General features: G+C 37.7%; 1 protein-coding gene and 1 long non-coding RNA gene across 6 annotated transcripts; one reads left to right on the top strand and one right to left on the bottom strand.

The window, feature by feature from the left end:
- Window positions 1-188: 188 nt before the first annotated feature.
- Window positions 189-21,021, top strand: C5H5orf34 (chromosome 5 C5orf34 homolog). Of its 5 annotated transcripts, none has more exons than XM_038403649.2 (13): window positions 189-531; window positions 1,234-1,461; window positions 1,953-2,042; window positions 3,905-4,569; window positions 5,538-5,639; window positions 8,736-8,859; window positions 10,695-10,786; window positions 11,086-11,155; window positions 14,006-14,176; window positions 15,909-16,003; window positions 17,610-17,690; window positions 19,249-19,289; window positions 20,015-21,021. In XM_038403649.2, the coding sequence occupies exons 2-13, from the start codon at window positions 1,267-1,269 to the stop codon at window positions 20,203-20,205; spliced, it is 1,917 nt and encodes a 638-aa protein (XP_038259577.1). In that variant the 5' UTR covers window positions 189-531; window positions 1,234-1,266; the 3' UTR covers window positions 20,206-21,021. The 5 variants fall into 5 exon arrangements, with proteins under 5 accessions (XP_038259577.1, XP_043370421.1, XP_043370420.1 ...); XM_043514483.1 differs by having other exon boundaries at window positions 302-531; window positions 15,876-16,003; XM_038403650.2 differs by lacking the exon at window positions 189-531 and adding an exon at window positions 562-649.
- LOC122460190 lies at window positions 14,662-18,777 on the bottom strand. Its single transcript, XR_006281313.1, has 2 exons — window positions 18,627-18,777; window positions 14,662-18,418 (listed from the first exon to the last, which is right to left on the bottom strand). It is a non-coding gene; the product is annotated as an uncharacterized LOC122460190 (long non-coding RNA).
- Window positions 21,022-21,760: the final 739 nt, after the last annotated feature.

Genomic DNA, 21,760 nt, shown 5'->3' with positions numbered 1-21,760 from the left:
CGAGCAGGCGCCAAACACTGGGAAGTGCACAATGGAATGAGCCCCAGGCGAAGGGATGGGCAACGCCCCAGCGGCTGAACAGGCCACCACGGGAGGCCGCCCCGCCGCGGCTTCCTCGCCGGCCTTCTCCCTGCGCGCGCGCGCGCGCGCGCCCCGCCCCAGCGCGCGCCGAGCGCACGCAGGGCCGGGCCAGCCTCCAGGCGCGCGAGAGTCTCGCCAGCCCCGTTGTCGGCAAGCCCCGCCCCGCTACACAAAGCCCCACCCGCTCCCCTTCTCATTGGGCCGCCGCTACAGCCCGCCGGAGACGCCGCTGCTCGAGCGGGAGTCGCTCAGCCAGCCAGCCGGCCGGCCGGGCGGGCGGGAACCCCGAGGCGCTGCGCTTCCCGCTCTGCTCTGGCCGCGGTGCCTGCCTGCGCGCGCGCGCCTGGGGCAGGGCCCTGCCCGTGCGGAGCTGCCGTTGACTCTGTGTGCTGCCCTGGGAACGATGCAGCTAACCGCCCCCTCCCCCCCCGGTCTGACTCCTGTAGAAAGGTGTGTGATAATCCGCCCCCCCCGTACCCCGCTACAGTGACCGTCTGCGGAAAAGACACACTGTAGAGCAGGAGCATCGTCCGTGCTCATCTGTTGTCCTGATGAGGTTGTGAACTAGGTATTGTTAATAAGCAAGTGATAAGTGTGGCGAAGCAAAAGGCAGCTTAACTTAAGCCTGCACTGAGCGTTTCAGTCTTGACAGTCAGCAGAATTAATGACAGGTTTCAGAGGAGCAGCCCTGTTAGTCTGTATTCGCAAAAAGAAAAGGAGTACTTGTGGCACCTTAGAGACTAACAAATTTATTAGAGCATAAGCTTTCGTGAGCTATAGCTCACTTCTCTAAGGTGCCACAAGTACTCCTTTTCTTTTAGCAGAATTAATGGAAGCTTCGATATTTACTTTTCTCCAGAGCTGTTGATATTTGCCCTGGGACATACTGAATCTGTAAACGATGCTTTAATAAGGGATGAGTTTATGCGTATTCATACATATGAAAAGGAGCTTATGCTGTTTGTTTGGTCTGTGCATGCTATGTAAAGTAAAAACTTGCTCCACCACCCCATGACATGATTGATTTGTTATTTGTGGATCTAGGACTGTACTGTAATCCTTTTTTGTAGATTTCATTATCTGTTTCATTATTTGTACATGTGCATTAGGAAGATTACCCTTATAGTCTAAGTCTGTCCTCTCTTAATGTAGACTCTCTTCGACAAACATTTTCCTTTTACTACAATGAAGCCTGAAAGTCTCATGATTCTTTATGAGGATGACTCTGTAGAAGTGCACTATATAGATGGATCCAGACTGCTGCTTTCTCCCTGTGGCTCTGAATTCCTGTTTGAAAGGGCACTTCCTGTCTCTGCCCATCCTCTGCAGCCAGCTGAAAGGATTCGCCAAAGGACTCAGTTTGTTATTAGTACCTACCGAGTACGTGAGTTAAATTTCTTTTTCTATGCTATCTCCAAATAGAGCAAAAATAAAGGAGAAGAGCAGGTGGGATAAGAAGGTAGTACCATGGCACATTTTTATTCCTTCCGTTATAGCAGCAAACCACATAAAAATGTTCTTTAAAAAGTAGTTGAAATACTGAATGAACTGCCAGTATTAGCAATCAAAGTAAACGTTGTCAGTCAGCTGACATGTTCTTTTCAAATGTATAGAAGCCCATTGTGGGTGGACAGTATATCTGGCCCTTACTATTCCAAAAGGCAAGGTAGATATCTTAATGTTGCTTGGTAGTTCACACAGTGCTTTTGCATTGTAGAGAAATTGTGATGGCATTGTTGGTTATCAGTGTACAAATAATGCTGAATTCTTAATCACTATTCTCCTCCCAAAAAGAGGAGATAAAGCAACCACTGAAATGTTCCCACTGCGTAGCCAGTTCCATGATGATGTGTCTCATGCTTTTTCGTTAGGAGCAACTCCTACGAGCACTAGATTTCCGGAACCAGTTTTGTACTTCCTTGTATTTACCTTCAAGTATCATACCTTCTGAAAGGAAAAATGTAAGTTTTGCATACCTAATAATATTTTTGTAAAATAAACTTTAGTGGGAGTCTGATTCAGTGATTTTTTTTTCTTTTAGTTTGTTTTACTTTCATAGTATGTGTTCTTTTTAAGATCTGTAAAATGCAATTTGATTGGTAAATTAGGTTTAGAAAAAATTGATTTTAAGTTACATCAGAATGGCCATATTGGGTCAGACCAATGGTCCATCTAACCCCATATCCTGTCTTCTGACAGTGGCCAATGCCAGGTGCTTTAGAGGGAATGAATAGAATAAGTAATCAATCCTGTGTCACCCATTCCTAGCTTCTGCCAAGCAGAGGCTAGGGACACTTCAGAGCATGGTTTTGCATCCCTACCCATCCTGGCTAATAGCCATTGATGGACATATCCTTCATGAATTTATCTAGTTCTTTTTTGAATTCTGTTATAGTCTTGGCCTTCACAACATCCTCTGGCAAACAGTTCCACAGGTTGCCTGTGCGTTGAAGAAACCTATTGTTTGTTTTAAACCTGCTGCCTATTAATTTCATTTGGTGACTCCCAGTTCCTGTGTTATGAGAGAGAGTAAAGAACACTTTCTTATTTACTTTCTCCACACCAGTCATGATTTTATAGACTTCTATCATATTCCCCCTCAGTCATCTCTTTTTCCAAGCTGAATTACATTATTAATTGAAACCTGAAAAACTATTAAAATGTTTCAAGCTTCAACTTAGATGTATTGTATGCATGGTCTCTACTGCTGAATAATAAAGATATCACTTAACTTTTGTTTTAGTTCAATTTACCAGTAAGAATAAAATCCAAGACTTGTTGCAGTACATAGTACATCTTCATTTTGGCGTATATCTAGGGTTTGAGTTAGATACAGGATTTGGCTTACTTTGTGTAAGATGTTGGAAACTATTTTATTTAATGTATTTAGTTTGGTAAAAACACCGAATATTAAAATGATGTACACAGTAGAAAAAGTTATACAAGAATGTAAGTTGAAGCAATAATCTGTACGTGGATGTAGCTAGGTAGTTGAGGTGTAACTGATCTAACGTCAGATTCTGACACCTTTTTTGCAAATAGGTTTAACAGGTACATTTTCAGGTACCTCTGAAATGTGATACCACAAAAGGTCTAAATTCATTATTATATTTTAAAATTTCCTTCGGGAACATATTCTAGACACTTTCCAAAAGAGATCCACAGCTGCTGCCCTGTTGGTAGGCTTGGAAGAATTAGATTTTTTTTAAAAAATGTTGTTTTCACTGTACACAAACTGAAATAAACATATTTTTATCTATCATAATTGAAATTTACAGATGGGCAAAGTTTTTAAAAAAAAATGCCACTTGAGAACTTCTTAGAGTTTGATTAAAGGATAATTACTTTGTATATTTTGACATGTGATATTGGCAAATTGTGGTTTTTAACAGTTAAAAAGCTTTAATTTTTTGAGTCCCAGCATCCTACTGTCATTAAATAACTATTGTCTGACCTCCCTTCCCGTGATTTTGCACAACTGTGAAAATTGAAATGGATAAAAATAAAAAAATGCTTAAAAATAAACTAACTCTAGCCACTGAAATTATTTAAAAAAAAAAATCATCAAATTCTGCTAAGCCTAGTTGTTGGCAATCTCAACAGAGAGGTCAAGGATTAAATGAGCATGAGCATAGTAACTAAATTACTCCTTTAGCACTGGGTATGGCTCTGCTAGAACAGGAAGAGGCACACTTGAGAAGTGAAGTGAGATGTCTTATTTTATAGATAAATAGGAACCTTCACTCTTCACCACTGTCACCTTCAGAAGAACTAAATTCACTTAAAATAGATTTTACTACCTTCTGTTCATTTTCTTTTTTAGATTCTTCTCTCTGATATCTCAGAAATCAATTGGCCAAGCCCCAATGCTACTGCTGCAGCAGAATGTATGGATAATGGCAGTGTAAAAATCTCATCCTTAGATGGTCATGCTTGTCTCTGCATGTCGGAACTGCAACAAGAATTTACAGTGCAGTTTTTATGCAAAGAAAGCCAAAAGTGTGCAGCGTCTTCATCTTTCTCTGAAAAAAACAGCAATAATGAAAACAAAGGTCAGCATGGAAAATCAAGCCAAAGCTTTATCTCAGAAATGTTTCCTAAACAGATGAGAATGGAGAATAAAAAAGAGGAACATTGCTGGACTATAAACAAATACAGGGAACTGGACAAATCAAAGGACTACTTAAACCAAATAAAGGGACAAGATGAGGCCCCATTGTCTCTTACATGCTGTTCATCTGAATACATGTGGGTTATGCAGCGCTGGTCTGTTTCCTCGTATCCAGAAGAATGGAAATACCCTTTGTCCTTGGCATTAATGTTCTATCAGTTGCACACTGATAACGTACATAAAACATACGTGGAGAATAAATGCACTAGAAATAGAACTGCGGGATCTGGTGTTTTAAAGCAAAGTGAAAAAACAAAGGCAGTTTCTCATCTGCCTAGAGCTTTGCCACTCAGCTGTAGTGCACCACATCTACACAGGTAACAGGAAATGTGTTTGCTTTTTAATTTTGTGCAATATATTTTACAGTTCCCTAGATCTGAATAGCAGATCTTCAACAGCCTGATTGAATATTAACCATCATAAATGTCTATTTAAAATAAAACATGTAACAAACACCCTTTTCTTACAAACTTCATGAAATGTGGTATTCATAAGACCAACAATATGTAGACCGGTGTAAGAAATTGTAATAGCATTCTGAAGAAAAATGCTAAGCTTTAATATTTGGTTTGTTATGGAGAGAGAGAAGCCCTACTTAAACAAATGTGCAATTAACAATCATGGGGATATTGGAAAAATACATTACAACTACTTTGGGTTTTGGGAAAATAATGCTTGGGAAGTTTGCCAGCGGCATGGACTACTTTTTTCTTTTTTTTTTTTTTTAAACTTTATTTTCAGAAAAAGGAAGAGGATAAGGGGTGTGTGTGTGTGTGTGTGTGTGTGTGTGTGTGTGTGTATATTCATTTGCACACATCCATTCTTGTTGGCTGTTCACAAAAACATTCATATTTGATTATAAGTAACTTGTTCCATATAAAGGATAAGTGGGAAAGTACACCTGTAACTTAGAAAGTCGGATTAAATGGTAATAATTGAGCAGACTGAGTGTCCTTGAAACAATTTTTTAAGGGTCTCACATGCCAATTTACTCAAAGACCTATCATTGACTGAAGAATAATTTCTTGGCTAGTAGGGTGGTTCTCAATTCATCCATTTGCAGTTTCTGAATATGCGCTGCTTCTTTAAGTGAGTTTAGTATTGCATTTATATATATATATATATATATATATATATATATATATATATATATATAATTTTTAATCAAAAATTAAGCAAGTTATGCAAAGATTTCCCTGGCTTCTTTGAACAGTGCAAAATATTAGTAATAATACTGATAAACTGCCAATTTACTGCTGCTTTTCTGTGTTTGACTTTTGCCCAGATGGAGTTTCTGTGACTTCTTTCTACAGAGGAAGCAAGACAGTGAACATAATTCACACCCTCTACTAATAAAAATTGTTTGGTGCCAGGGTATTGTTTACAGGTAAGAAACAAATAATTTGTTCACTTTTGGAAGCTTGTGCACTTCTATGGGAATTAGGCTTTTAAAAGATGAAATTTCCAGATTCAAATCCCTATTTTACTTAATGAGGAGTTGCATTTAATGTTCTGATCATGTTTCTGCTGTTTGTCAGGGTTTATTACTCTGAAATAAAACTTCATAAACTGTGACTGTGGCCATTGTGGTATTAGCTTGGGAGTAAACATTTGTCACTGAATTGAAAAATGTTTTATTCAGTCATTTTTTAATTTATATGAACTTTTAAAAAGGTGCTTCAGAATTTCTTGTGCTTGAAAATTCTGGGCTGGGTACGTATTTTACAAATAAAGTTAGGACTCTGAAGCCACATTTAAAACTCCTAAATAAGAGGATTGGTGGGGGGGTTTTTGGAGTCGGGCGGGAGGGGGAGTATTGAGCTCCTGTAGCTCTTATGGACATCTGCCAGAGTTGAAGAGTTTGGCTCCTCTGAAAATCATGCTGCTTGGTTAGGGCTAATTTCAGGCAACCAATATGTTGGTCGCAGTTTGCTAAATCTGGATTCATTTAGAATCAGCCAAACTTTTTAATATGGACTAATTGTATAGATTTATATGCAAATCATTTAAAATAGGGCTGTCGATTAATCACAATTAACTCATGTGATAAACTAACTCAAAATTAATCGCGATTAAAAAATTAATTGCGATTAATTAAAGTTTTAATCGCACTGTTAAACAATAGAATACCAATTGAAATTTATTAAATATTTTGGATGTTTTTCTACATTTTCATATATATTGTATTCTGTGTTGTAATTGAAATCAAATTGTATACTTGATTTAAAAATATTTGCACTGTAAAATAATAAAAAAAAATTTCAATTCACCGCATACAAGTACTGTAATGCAATCTTTGTCATGAAAGTGCAACTTACAAATGTTTTTTTGTTACATAACTGCATTCAAAAACAAAACAGAGCCTACAAGTCCACTCGGTCCTACTACTATTTCTTCAGCCAATTGCTAAGACAAACAAGTAAGTTTTACACTTACAGGAGATAATGTTGCCCTCTTCTTATTTACAATGTCACCAGAAAGTGAGAACAAGCATTTGTGTGGCAATTTTGTAGCCTGCTTTGCAAGGTAATTATGTGACAGATATGCTAAACGTTCATATGCCCTCTTCATATGCCCGCTTTGGTCACCATTCCAGAGGACATGCTTCCATGCTGATGATGCTCATTAATGCATTATTTTTTTAATTAAATTTGTGACTGAACTCTTTGGGGGAGAATTGTGTGTCTCCGGCTCTATTTTGCCATATATTTCATGTTAGAGCAGCACATGTTTTTCATTTTAAAAACACTGCACTGCAGACAAAATGCAGAGAAAGTACCAGTGTGAGATTTCTAAAGATAGCTACAGCACTTGACCCAAGATTTAAGAATCTTAGGTGTCTTACAAAATCTGAGAGGGACAAGGTGTGGAGCATGCTTTCAAAAGTCTCAAAAGAACGCTACTCTGATGCGGAAACTACAGAACCCAAACCATCAAAAAATAAAATCAATCTTCTGACTCAGATAATGAAAATGAACATGCATCGGTCTGCACAGTTTGGATTGTTACGAAGCAGAGCCCGTCTTCAGCATGGGCACGTGTCCCCTGGAATGGTGGTTGAAGCATGAAGGGACATATGAATCTTTAGCATCTCTGGCATATAAATATCTTGTGACGCCGGCTACAACAGTGTACCATGCAAACGCCTGTTCTCGCTTTCAGGTGACATTGTAAACAAAAAGCGGGCAGCATTATCTCCTGCAAATATAAACAAACTTGTTCGAGCGATTTGGCTGAACAAGTAGGACTGAGTGGACTTGCAGGCTCTAAAATTTTACATTGTTTTATTTTAGAATGCAGGTTTTTTTGTACATAATTCTACATTTGTAAGTTCAACTTTCATAATAAAGAGATTGCACTATAGTACTTGTATTAGGTAAATTGAAAAATCTTATTTCTTTTGTTTTTTTGACAGTGCAACTACTTGTAATCAAAAATAAATGTAAAGTGAGCACTGTACACTTTTTTGTATTCTGTGTTGTAATTGAAATCAATGTATTTGAAAATGTAGAAAACATCTAAAATATTTAAATAAATGGCATACTATTGTTTAACAGTGTGATTAATCGCGATTAATTTTTTTAATCGCTTGACAGCCCTAATTTTAAAATAAGATTCTTTAAATGCTTCTTTCACATTTGCTGTTTAACTGTCTTATTTGAAAAAAGCTTCAGTTGTCTTGAAGACACTGAAAATGACAGAATTTGGTATTTTGTCCTTCACAGTAGTATAGTGGGAATGCAAATACTTTAAAGCTTCATTCTTTCTCTAGAATATCTGTTTGCCAAATAACAGTGAGCATGAAATTATTTCTGAACTTTCCAAATGTTTACCCTACATGAGCAGACTGGCTATTAAGGTCCCAGTTCTGCAATTCATTTCACATGTGTTTCCATGTACCCATGTAAAGCCATTTGAACTTCAGTGAGGCTTTTTGTGGACAGAGCGCATTGCCCACCCAGATTAAGTTGGAGGATTGGACCCTGGTCTATTCATAGATCACATAATATTATGTGATCATGTAATGAAAAATCCTGTATCATATCAAAATAACTATATGCAAGGAAGAGGTGGTAAGGTTGCTAAGGTAGCATTAAATCTGAATTTCCTGTCTCTTTCAGGGTTTAATCAGAACTTCCCTCTAATGTGGACATACACCTCACTCCTCCATCATTGCTATATTTCATTTCCAGTACCAATGGATGAATTATGTTTTTATGGGATAGCTACTTATATTTAAGAAACTAAAAAAAAGGCTCTCTCCAATTTTGTAAAAACATAATACTAAGCTTCCTTTTTAAAGGGGAAAATAAAAAGTAAGCAATAAGAATGCTGTTTGGGGAAACAAGGAAATAACTTTTCATGTGGTGGCTTTGGTGAAAGGATGTGTATTCACATCTAGTAAATTTAAAAAAAAATTCCCTTTAACTGGCAATACTGATAGTTGTTAATAACTTTTGTGTTCTGTCTTCTGATCTCTTAGGCTTATCCATGATATTGAAAACTTTATAGAAATTTATCCTGGAGATGGATCAGTTTTCAAGTCAGAAGGAGCATTTTTGGGAAACTATTTTACACATTATTCAGTTCACAAAGAAACAAGACAGGTGAGAATCGCACTACTTAAAAAAATCAAACGGTTTTATTACTTGAATGCTACTCTAATTTTCCATTCAACGTTATCAGCATATTTCACTTTAAGAAACTGCTCTAACAGGACAGTTTGTACTAAGACATTGTTCTAGTTTAAGTCGCACTTTAGTATTTTGCATGAAAGTTGCACTGAAAATTTTTCAATAATGTATTTTTATCACTTGTGAATTAGAGAAAAATCTGGTTAGAACATTTATCTCAAACTCAAAAAAGTAGGTATTGTGATCCCATATTCCCCTTTTTTTTTCTGTTAGGATTTTTCCCTTTTAAAAACTTGAAAGTTTTTGTTTCGTTTTGTTTTGTTTTTAATAGCATCAAATGTCCAGAGTGTCAATTTTAAGTGGTAGCTCTCCAGTTCTTAAGCTCTCTTACTAAATTCTGATCTCCTTTAATAAAGCAAGACAAATAAAAGAGGCAGTGTGGTGCAGTGGACGGGACCTAGCAGACCTGGGTTCTATTCCTTGTTCTGCGACTGACCTACTTAAGTTTGGACTCTCTGTCTCTGTTTTTCCCTCTCACCCTTTCTTTCTTATCTATTTATTTTATGTTCTTTGGGGCAGAGCCTATCTCAAGTATTTGTACAGTGCCTTAGCACAATGGGTTTGGGGATATCCTGACTTTTGCTGGTGCTGCCATAATATAAATAATAAAGGGGTGAGTGGAAAAGAACAAAGTATAAGAAAATGCAGCTTGTGTGTCTAGGATGCAGTTCATTTACTAAATGACCACCGGTGGCACAGCAAATGACTGAGTTGGCAACTGCAGACTCAGTAAAACCTCCACAGTGAATCAGTTTATAAGATGGTCACAACAGAGGGTTGAAAAGTGTAACTTGTTCTGGCTGTCTAAACCAGGCTCTTAAAATGAGGCACTTGAAGGGGGGCGGGATGGAAATTGACTCACAGGGTGTGTGGATAACATGAACCTTATGTTCACATCTTAAGAGTTGCTAAGAACACAGCCCTAGAAATAGTTATGTTTGGTTCTATCTCCTTACTTGGTCTAGTCAGAATATCTTTCAAAATCAGATAATAGGAATTTAGCATCACAGTTGGGCCTTGGTGAAAGGTCTTGGTCCAAGGGGATGACCATGACATGTTTGTTTGTGGTGGTGGTGGTGATGCCTCCTCCCATGCTGAATAAGATGTCTGGTGTGCCTCAGAAAGAACCATTAAAATAGAGGCGGCAACCTTCAAAACCTTTTTATTCCATCAAAATTATCCAATCAAAATAAGTTTCTAATGTTCCATAGAGGCGATATTGCTTTATTTTTAAGATTTCGGTGCATTGTCATGATAGTTTTGTAACCTCACCAGATCAAGGTATACTCATTCGTTCTGTTTATAGATTCTTTGACTGTTCCCTGCTTTCTTTCAATATTTTATTTAACATGTTGACAAAGGAAAATGACTCCCTTGCCATCTTTCAGGCACTTTGGATAGTTTTAAGAATTTAAAGCAGGGTAAGGTTCCACACACCAGGTCTCAAAACTGGTTCATTTCTTGGAGTAGCATCACATTTACAAATGATAGGCCAAAATCTGCCCTCATAAAAGTATTCTGTTCCTGTTTAGTCTGTGCTATTTTTGTACTTACATCTGAGTGTAGAATGTGGTCTAATGAATATGACTGCCCTTTAGCTTTGAAAGGATATTCTTATTTGTCCTTCAGCACAAACATGCTGCTATAACAGTTCACTGGATGAAAAAATGCCCCAAACTTGATATCGTGCTAGTTCTTCAATACCGCAGTATCTATAAATAAGTCCTCTATTTTCTGTTATGTTCTAGAGAGAAGAAAACATGTATTCAGCAAACAGTTTGCCTCCGGATACACCAGGAAGTCCATACTCCATCTGTTCCATTATTACCCAGGCAACCAGGTGAATTATTCCTTTTGTTTTATTTTTGTTATATTAATTGCTCTAGCCCTTTGGAAGGGCATTCAGTAACAAAGATGACAATGATTACCATGTTGTTCTAGTTAGACTTCAACTATAACTGTGAGTATAAGAAATAAAGCAAATTAAATTATATCAACAGTACCAGAAAAATATATAAACCATAATGAAATAGGTTACAAAATAGACCCTTAATAGTAACTGTGTGTAAATGAAGCAGTAAGTAATTGTGCAGTGCAGCATGTTTTCTGCATATGAGAGATGTATTTTTTCCTTCTCAGAATTCTCCAGTACTGTTACAAGACTAAACTTTCATTAACCCATAATTACAGTATCTGCTGCTGGAGAATGGTATGTAGCTGAAGACTTGTAACTTGTAGACTTGTAAGTATGTTAACATTTGAACTGTTAGCATGTGTTGGGGCGGGGGGGGTGAGTGCTCCAGCTGGGGGTGCAGGCTCAGGAGTGGTGCTGGGGATGAAGGGTTTGGGGTGCAGGAAGGTGCTCCAGGCTGGGACCAAGGAGTTCAGAGGCTGGGAGGGGGATCAGGGCTGAGGTAGGGGGGTGGTGCAGGCTCCAGGAGGCACTTGCCTCAAGCAGTTCCTGGAAGCAGTGGCATGTCCCCCCTCCAGCTCCTACGCAGAAGCACGGCCAGGCAGCTCTGCTGTGTGCTGCCCCATCCACAGGCACTGCCCCTGCAGCTCCCATTGGCCATGGTTCCTGGCCAGTGGGAGCTGCAGGGGCGGCACCTGGGACGGGGCAGCATGCGGAGTGGAGCCCCTGGTTGCCCCTACGCAAAGGAGCTGGAGGGGGGACATGCCGCTGCTTCCGGGAGCCACACAGAGTGGCCCGTGACTCTGCTCCCCGGCTGGAGTGCCAGAGCAGGACAAGCCCCAGACCCCACTACCCAGCGGGAGCTCGAGTGCCAGATTAAAACAGCTGGCAGGCTGGATGCGGCCCGCGGGCCGTAGTTTGCCCACCCCTGCCATACAGCCTTCCCACACTACAATACTAATTATTCTCAAGGCCTTCTTTTACTTGCTGTTTGGGGGCTTCTTTATAAGAGAGACACACAGATATCTATATCTATGATCCTGAGTTCAGCACTAATCTTTTATCTTCTGGATTGCTAATTTGTGAAGTGGTGTTTTGCTTCTCCATCCTTTGTTGGTTAAGTCACGCCTGAAACCAAATTTAATGTAACTTTAATTCTTTCGTGTTACATGTATTCTACAGGTGGGTATAAGCTAAGAACAAAGACCTAGGACTAGCTGGTGGGGCCTGAACCCTCTGAATGTAAGGGGATGTCAGCAAGTCAGAGAGCAACATAAGAATGGCCATACTGGGTCAGACCAAAGATCCATCCAGCCCAGTATCTGTCTACTAACAGTGGCCAATGCCAGGTGCCTCAGAGGAAGTGAACCTAACAAGTTATGATCAAGTGATCTCTCTCCTGCCATCCATCTCCACCCTCTGACAAACAAAGGCTAGGGACACCATTCCTTACCCATCCTGGCTAATAGCCATTAATGGAATTCACCTCCATGAATTTATCCAGTTCTCTTTTAAATCCTGTTATAGTGCTAGCCTTCGCAACCTCCTCAGGCAAGGAGTTCCACAGGTTGACTGTGTGCTGAGTGAAGAAGAACTTCCTTTTATTTATTTTAAACCTGCTGCCCATTAATTTCATTCGGTGGCCCCTAGTTCTTATATTATGGGAACAAGCAAATAACTTTTCCATATTCACTTTCTCCACACCACTCATGATTTTATATACCTCTATCATATCCCCCCTTAGTCCTGGTCTACACTGTGGGGGGATCGATCTAAGTTATGCAACTTCAGCTACGTGAATAACATAGCTGAAGTCAACGTACTTAGATCGACTTATCATGGTGTCTCCACCGTGGTGAGTCGACTGCTGCCGCTCCCCCATCAACTCTGCCTGTGCCTCTTGTGGCGCTGGAGTACGGGAGTCTACAGGAGAGCACTTGTGGATCGATTTTATCGCGTCTAGTCTAGATACGATAAATCGATCCCCGTTGGATCGATCGCTGCCCGCCGATCCAGCGGATAGTGAAGACATATCCTTAGTCTTCTCTTTTCCAAGCTGAAAAGTCCTAGCCTATTTAGGGACCCGTTCCAAACCCCTAATCATTTTAGTTGCCCTTTTCTGAATCTTTTTTCTAATGCCAGTATAACTTTTTTGAGATGAGGGGACCACATCTGTATGCAGTATTCAAGATGTGGGCGTACCATGGATCTATATAAGGGCAATAAAATATCCTCCGTCTTATTCTCTATCCTTTTTTAATGATTCCTAACATCCCGTTTGCTTTTTTGACTGGCGCTGCACACTACATGGACGTCTTCAGGGAACTATCCACAATGACTCCAAGATCTTTCGCCTGATTAGTTGTAGCTAAATTAGCCCCCATCATATTGTATGTATAGTTGGGGTTATTTTTTCCAATGTGCATTACTTTACATTTATCCACATGAAATTTCATTTGCCGTTTTGTTGCCCAATCACTTAGTTTTGTGAGATCTTTTTGAAGTTCTTCACAGTCTGCTTTGGTCTTAACTATCTTGAGCAGTTCAGTATCATCTGCAAACTTTGCCACCTCGCTGTTTACCCCTTTCTCCAGATCATTTATGAATAAGTTGAATAGGATTGGTCCTAGGACTGACCCTTGGGGAACACCACTAGTTACCCCTCTACGTTCTGAAAATTTACCATTTATTCCTACTCTTTGTTCCCTGTCTTTTAACCAGTTCTCAGTCCATGAAAGGATCTTCCCTCTTATCCCATGATGACTTATTTTACATAAGAGCCTTTGGTGAGGGACCTTGTCAAAGGCTTTCTGGAAGTCTAAGTACGCTATGTCCGCTGGATTCCCCGTTGTCCACATGTTTTTGACCCCCCCTCAAGAACTCTAATAGATTAGTAAGACATGATCTCTCTTTACAGAAGCCATGTTTACTTTTGCGCAACAATTTATGTTTTTCTATGTGTCTGACAATTTTATTCTTTACTATTGTTTCAACTAATTTGCCCGGTACAACCAGGCAGGGAAGCAGGTTACTGGTGTCTCAATAAAAAAGCTGCACTGTGAATCTGGGTACAAGTTTAATATTAGTAATAACATAATTTTAAATATAGTAAATTTTATTTTTTCTTTAACACTTGGTTCACATTAGATACCAGGGACAGATGGAAGAGAAATGCTGCCAGTTCCGTTGCATGAAACAGTTATTCCCAATGTGGGAAGACTTGTTGCATATTCAGATAATAAAGTCCATGCTCTGTTTTGTGATGGGATGACCCTGAATATGGTTTGGGATTTCAGCTCTTGCTGTGGAAGAACACAGGTAATTCTCAGGAACAGGGAAATAGCTCTTTTTAAAATCTTTCTATCTGAACGTGGTGGTAGTTAATAATAATAATAATAATAATAATGTGAAGTCTAGGGAAAGTTTTATATTTGGTTCCAATAGGCATAAAAAGCAAATTGTGCAGTTGGGGAGCCTCCATCTGCCCTGGGTTTGTAAGTCACATTGGTTATACACTGTGGTTCACTGTCACAAGCTGGTAAACTGATATTTCATCTAGTTGAAAATCTGACCTTTCCTTGTTTGCCCCTATTGATATATTGCCAATATTTTAACAAGGGGGCTCCCAGAAACTTTTTCTCCTTTAGCCTGTAATGACAGCCCTTGTTTCAAACCATAACTAAGGAGAGAGGCACTGGTACTTATAAGTTTGTTTGCTATTATGTGAATTTTGCTGGAACTGTTTATCCTTGAAAAATATATTAAGTGTCTTGATAGTATAAGAGCGCTCAATTTTTTTTTGCAATTTGAAATGGAGTTTGTTATCTCGGATGATCATATCCTCTCAGAAAAAGTGTTAAAGTAAAAGGATGGGGTATAACTTCACTTACATTTACAAATTATGTAGTATTACCAACTTTACAAAAATGGGTAAATCACCAAGACTGACTTGAAGTCCTGTTTACACTGGACAAGGAAACCATATTAATTTCCTCTAGCAAGCCATACTTAAGCAAGCTTACTAGGCCAGTGCTGATCATATCTAAAGGCATGTGAGCTGTAGCTGGTTAGTTCTAGCCGAGAGCATCGTTCTTGCCCTTCTTCTGCATCCTCTAAGAAATTAATAAATATTAAACACATTTTCCAAGCACACTTTTATCTTAATTCTTACAAAAAGGAGTGTCAAACTTTTTAGATTTTTTTTTTTGGCATTAAATACGTTCTCTATCAGCAAATAATAATATTGCAATATATGCTTCCTCTGTGATAAGTGACGTGGAAATGGGATTCCATATTTATTTTGTAAATCAATTCAGTTTTCAAGCAAAAAATACTACTTTTTTTTTTTTTTTTTTTTTTTTCCCCTGAGTGTCAAGTTGCAAACTCAGCAACTCTCACTCCCACCATCAACGCTATGTGATTTCTAGTTCATTCAATGGCAAGTCTTATTACCAGCAATGATGCATGTTTAACAATTCCACAGATAATGCTTTAGGGGGAAGAATCCAACTTACTCTTCTGTAGCTCTGTTGTGTTAGCATTTCAACTAAAGTAAAAAGTACTTGGGGGGGGGGGGGAGGAAGCATTAGCAGATGTGACTCAGTACATGCAGAGTAAGATTTGTTAAGAAATGATGTTTCATTTGTATGAAGTTGCTACTGTAACAATAAGAGAACGTGAGGATCAGGACAAATCTATAACCTCATTCTATGGATGAAAATAGAAGGAATTAAAAATTCTGAAAGACTGGACATTTCTTCAGACAGGGTCAGACAGGAAGTGAAGGGGTTGAATTTTCCATTATTCTCGGACAGCACATTGAAATCAGTGTTTGGGCAATGCTTGGCACCAGGAACTCCCAGTTGGTGGTGTTTCTGTGATCATGCTGCCAGACCACACCTTACATCCATAGCCAGATACAAACGTTTAGGTGAAGAATTTGCAGATATTTCTTTTTGAACTAGCATATGTTGTTGCTTTTATTTAAAGTAGGTATACCTCTTTGATTCCACTGCAGAACAATGATGCTCTTTTGTCTTTCTTTTCCAAGATAAATCAAGGTGCTACCACAGGATGGTGTAAAATAATCTGTCCTGATGGGGCGCAGCAGCTAATCCAGATAAATCATCCTGGACTCTATGAAAGGTATAGCTAATGAATGGAACAAATTAAACAAATTCAGGAATTCAGTAAAAGTTTTTTGTGTCAAGAAATGTAAATAGTTGAATGTTTGTTTTTCTGTAAAACAGACTGTAGAAAAGGTTGTACCAGACTGACTAGCAAAGATCCAGATTGCACAGCTCAGGGCTTTAGACAGTTAATTTGATGGGATATTCACTTATTAATTTAATCATTTTTCCATCATTCTGAATAATAGCTATTAGGAGGTGAAGGAAGCAAAGCCTGTCATCTGAGTGATGCACTCAGGAGGGACTGCCAAGGGGTCTAACTGTGATGCTATTTTTAGTTGTTTTTTGGGGGCGGGGGCTCAAATAATGCATCCTAAACAAAAGGGCTAGGGAGAGCACTTCTTTTTTGCTTAGGTACACCTGATATCCACAGCTATTTAAAGGGTTCAAAAAACTTGCTTAACTTAAATTCTCTAAGAATTATTTTTTTTTACAAATATTAACACAAATTTGATCAGATAGCAATTCTTGAATTATTTTAATGTTAATTATCTTGTATCACTTTCATATATTTAAGGCCAATTCTACTCACCATGATGATACAAATAGTCTAATGAAGTTAGTGGGACTGCTGTTGTGAATATGCAAACAAGAGAAGCAGGACTTAAGCCCTTAGTTTGCTCATTGGCAGGCAGTTGTGTTAATGATGCAGTATAACAACATGTTGTTTTTCTAAAAGAAAAAACATGTCCTTATCCATTGTTTCTTGGACAGCTGCATAGGGTGTTCAGATGCTGTATGTAATATCTTACATTTATGTAGCTCTTCTCATCATAAAGATTATCCAAGTAACTTGACAAACCGTGCACATCATATATTATATGTAATGGAAATTACTTGATCACTGAGATGCAACCAAGTGGACAACTGGCACACTTTACAATATAGGAGTGGGGAAACTGTGGTCAAGGACAACCTGTAGCAACCTGTATTCTTACAAAAATTCCTGTGAACTCTTTAATATCCATGCAGAGCAGACAATATCTCGGTTTTAAAGTTGCATTCAAATCACATGCGTATCAAACTGAATGGAACTTAATTCATGGAACTCCTATATTATGAAGTTTAAGGGCTGAGTTGACCATATAGCATTTAAAACTCTGGTTTTGGTTCCAGTGAGTTTGGGCATATCAAATCTGATGCTTTAGACCACTAAGCTGTCTCTTTCTATCTCCAGTATCTAATCTCCTCTTCTGTCTATCACCTTAAACTCTAAAGAGTGCTTTACAAGCAACAAATTAAATGCAAAGTAATGTTCCTTGTGGGTTTTTTAAACATAATTAATATTTTCAGTTGTATAGTAAGGTTCTTTTCATTTATATATGGGATTCATAAAAGGAAAAATTTCTTCACTGGGTAATCGCTTACTGATTCTGGAAGGCTTCTTGTTTTCCTCTTTTATCAAATTCACATAAGAATATCCTGGAGGTTATCTCTATTCTGTTCCATTCCCTACTCCAGATTTATTGTTGAATGCTGTCAGTTTTGTGTTCAAATTTAATTAAGGGTAATTTGTCTAATCTAAATTATTTACTTTTTTATGAATTGTCTTCTTAACACAGGTACATTGGAACAGTAGTAGCATGGTGCAGAAGTCTGAATGATAATGAGGGAAAGACTCTTCCTGCAACTGAGAAAAACTGGTACTCATCACATATAACTTGCTATTCATAGTATAGAAGGAAACCACCAAAGTTTTAAACCCTAAATATGACATACTGCATTTTTTTAAAGATGAAAAATTTAAACCCATTTATATTTTGTAACTCCACATAATTTTTCTTACAATATTTTAAACTATACAGGCAGCTTGTGTTTAAACAGAGGCTTGTTTCCTCATATCTATTTTCTGTTTCTGTATTGAAGCCATAATGCTGAAGCTCTTGCCAAAGCAGAAGACCAATATTAAACAGTGTTTTGACTTTGTTGCAAGATCAAACAGAGAAACTGGGCTATGAGAGAATCATCCTTATTCAAAACCAAAATACGTCCATAATAGCATAGAAAATCCAGAAAATTCTAGTCCCAAAATGTATGCTTCCTTGTGACAGTCTACTATAAAAATTTTATAATCAGAAGAATATTGTAAATTCTGTGTACACTCCCATCATTTTGGGAAGTGCTCAGATAGCATGGTAATAGGAACTAAGAACACAGATTATAAATATTTACTTTAAAGCATAGGTGCTGGCTGTGTACTCTTCCTGCTGCTAAAGTTTTTGTTCGAATAGCCACTATTCTGACCCCACAGGAACATATCTTGTGCTTCTATAGAATCTGCAACATTAGTTAAAGGGACTATTTAATCATACTTATGTCTGGATTATTTTTATTTTTATGAACTGTTACTAGTAACATCTAAAATTACTACCTCAGAGGTAAAAGAAAAGGAGTACTTGTTGCATCTTAGAGACTAACAATTTATACTAATTTATCTAACTATTTTATTTGAAACTAATTTATTTGAGCATAAGCTTACATGAGCTACAGCTCACTTCATCGGATGTTAGTCTCTACGGTACGACAAGTATTCCTTTTCTTTTTGCGAATATAGACTAACGCGGCTGCTACTCTGATACCTCAGAGATAGTTAACGAAAAAATCTTTTATTGTTTGCTTTGTGCACGTCACAGGATTTGATATAAGCAGTTTATGTACAGTTTTCCCGTGTGTGTGTGTGTGTGTGTGTGTCTTTTACACAACAATAGAGGAAACGTTTTTATTTTTTTTTTTTAAATAGGGAAATGTGATCACAACCCCACAGTAATTGGCAGAGGGCTTTAGGGGCAGGTGTAGTACTTCCAACTGACTTTTTAAATTAACGACTTCTAGCTGTGTCCTTTTTGATTAATATGTAAGCTATTCCCTAGCACTGTGCTGACATTTAAGAATACTGGTACACCTATATAATTTGGCATTAAAAAGCTCTAGATTGAATTAAAATTGGCGGGGAAGAATAGTCTCAAAGTAGAGCCCTTATCCTGTAAACAATTGCACATATTTAACTTTATTCACATGAGCAGTTCCGTTGACCTCAAATATGAAGTGGGGGGAGGAAAAAGCAAATCATTCTTTTACTTGCACAGATCATCTATAAAACTGCATAAGGAAATAAAATCATAAGGGCAAAAATACACATGAGAAATTTTTCATGATCTATCCTGCCATATAAAATAAGTTTTTTAAATTTTCTTTTAACAGGTCTGTTGTTGCTGAACTTGAGAAAATACATAGATTTAACTGTATCCTTTCAACAAATATTTCTTTTAGCATATTTTGAGGGCTAAATGACCGTGTCCCTTTACTCCTTTTATTGCATAGGTCTCTACATTCAATGGTTATTTTATTTTATTTTTTTTAAGTTTCTGCCCAGTTGTTTATCCTAAGCCTGCTCCCCATGTCACACCATTGGAAATGCCAAAAAACTGGCAGAACGCACAGAAATCCTCAAAAGGGAATAGCTCTGTTGTTCAAACTTCTATATTGTATCTTTTTATTAACCTTTTCTTGTAAAGAGGAGTGATGTGTATGCCCTTTGGGCACAGACTTTGACTAGATAACAAAGTTATCAAGTGCCTCAACTTTGTCCCACTGTTAAGCCAGCTGGAAAAAAACCTGTTACTTCATATATTCAAAACACCATGTAATTATCCCTAAATTTACTTTAGCTTTTTAACATGCCTTGTTAATTCCTTTAGACTGCACAATCTGATATCTTCCTTGATGGTTTTTCTTTTAAATACACTGATATATACAGAAAAATATTAATTTAATATAGATATTTGATTAATATGTCCACATCTTATTTCAAAGAACTTTCTCATATTTGATTTCATAGTTTTATTTATTGGTTGCAATATGCATTGGCAAACCACCTTATTGAGAACCCTGGTTAAAATATTTTTAAATTTCTTTAATTATTAGAGGTAGGACAAAACAGAAATGTCCTTAACAACGCAACTGCTAGTCTTACTGCAGAACAGCAATGTTCCAAACAAGACTTCGTCTATGAAAAATAATCCATCTCGTATTACTGTTAGACAACCAGAAAACAGTTTACTTGAGGATATCGGTGAAAGAAGCATATCAGAGGCTTTGGAAAAAACTTCAAAAGTCATCCAAGATATTGAATCTCTCCTAGCCTCTTCTGGGAAGTGACACTTGAGCAAGCACTTGAAAGACCAGCATTATTTAAATGTTTATGGGCTCTATCCTGCAGTCTTGTGCATCAAGTGGGATTTTTGGGTGTGCAAGGAATGAAAGATCAGGCCCTAAGAACTGTACTTTTTGTTCTGAATAATTGACTCTGTCCTACTGTAACAACAGAATTATAATATGCCATACAAAGGATAGAAGAGAAATGAGGTATATTTATGTAGTCTGGTTCTATTTACAGGTAGGGCTTGAGTAAAAGTGCCTTCTTTAATAGAAATTAAATGACAATGCATGTTTGTAAATTCCAACATACATACAGAATTGTTTTAAGCAGGTGTTACTGGTAAAATAACTGACTAGGCCATCATAATCTAGTTAAGCAATTTTTAAAATTGAAAATCTTTTTTTAAGAGAGAAAAGGAATATTCAAGATGGCCCCTAAATTATTTCTGCTCTATACTTTTACTGTAAAATACTATTTTAAGAACATCTGAAAAGTTTCACTAACCCTTGTTTGTTTTTCATTTAATGAATATTTCCTTATAGTGCCTTACCTAAAAAGAAAATAAATTTTGTTTGTTATCATACTTATACATACTGTAGATAAAGAAAGTTTTCAAGGTCATCTTGTCTGTTCCTAACCTTATCAGCCAATACTACTATACAGGATTATTCCCTCCAGAATATTCTCTGCTGCTTTATCTAGTCTTGTGTTAAATTACTAATGAAAAGAAGCTTGCACTACCAAAATTATTTCCAAAACCCACAACACTCCAATAATTAATAAAATACTCTTAACCTGCTTGTTCATGCTGAAAATTTTGTTTTTCTTTTTTAGCATTGATACTTTGGAGCAAAATGGTAGAGGTGTGTGTAATCTTCCTGAAAACGCATTTGGGAGTCCCTGTCATGCCCTATGAATCGACCTGCAACCAACTTTAATATCAGTTTAATTTCAAGAAAGGGAAAAAAAACCCTTTAACTTTGAAATATTAAACTTGGTGCTTGAAGTTGTTTTTTGGGGTTTTTTTTAAAGCTAATAGTGCTCATCTGTAGATGATGTAAAGAAACTGGAAAAGATCCAGAGGTGAGTGACAGAGCTCAAAGGGATAGAATGCAAGCCATATGACTAAAGGCAGAAGGAACTGGGTATATTTAGTTTGAAAAAGAGGAGATGAAGTGGGAACAAGATATCAATCTTTGAATATTTAAAAGGCTGCTATAAAAAAGATGGAGAAAAATTGTTCACTCTGAGTGCAGGCTCAGAGGCGATAGATTCAAACTGCATCATAGCAGATTTAGATTTTCTGCATGGACTCCTCCTAACGGTCAAAATGACAGATTGGACTTCTACAGAGTGCTTCCACAGATGTGCACAGGCTGAAATTGTGAACAAACAGCATCACTTGCCCCATAACCTCAGCCTTACAGAACACAACGCCATCCATAGCCTCAGAAACAACTCTGACATTATAATCAAAGGGGCTGACAAAGGAGGTGCTGTAGTCATAATGAACAGGTCGGATTATGAACAGGACACTGCCAGGCAACTCTCTAA

This window comes from Dermochelys coriacea, chromosome 5, assembly GCF_009764565.3.
Source record: "Dermochelys coriacea isolate rDerCor1 chromosome 5, rDerCor1.pri.v4, whole genome shotgun sequence".
Lineage (NCBI taxonomy): Eukaryota > Metazoa > Chordata > Testudines > Dermochelyidae > Dermochelys > Dermochelys coriacea.
This window is presented reverse-complemented; position numbering and strand designations above follow the sequence as displayed.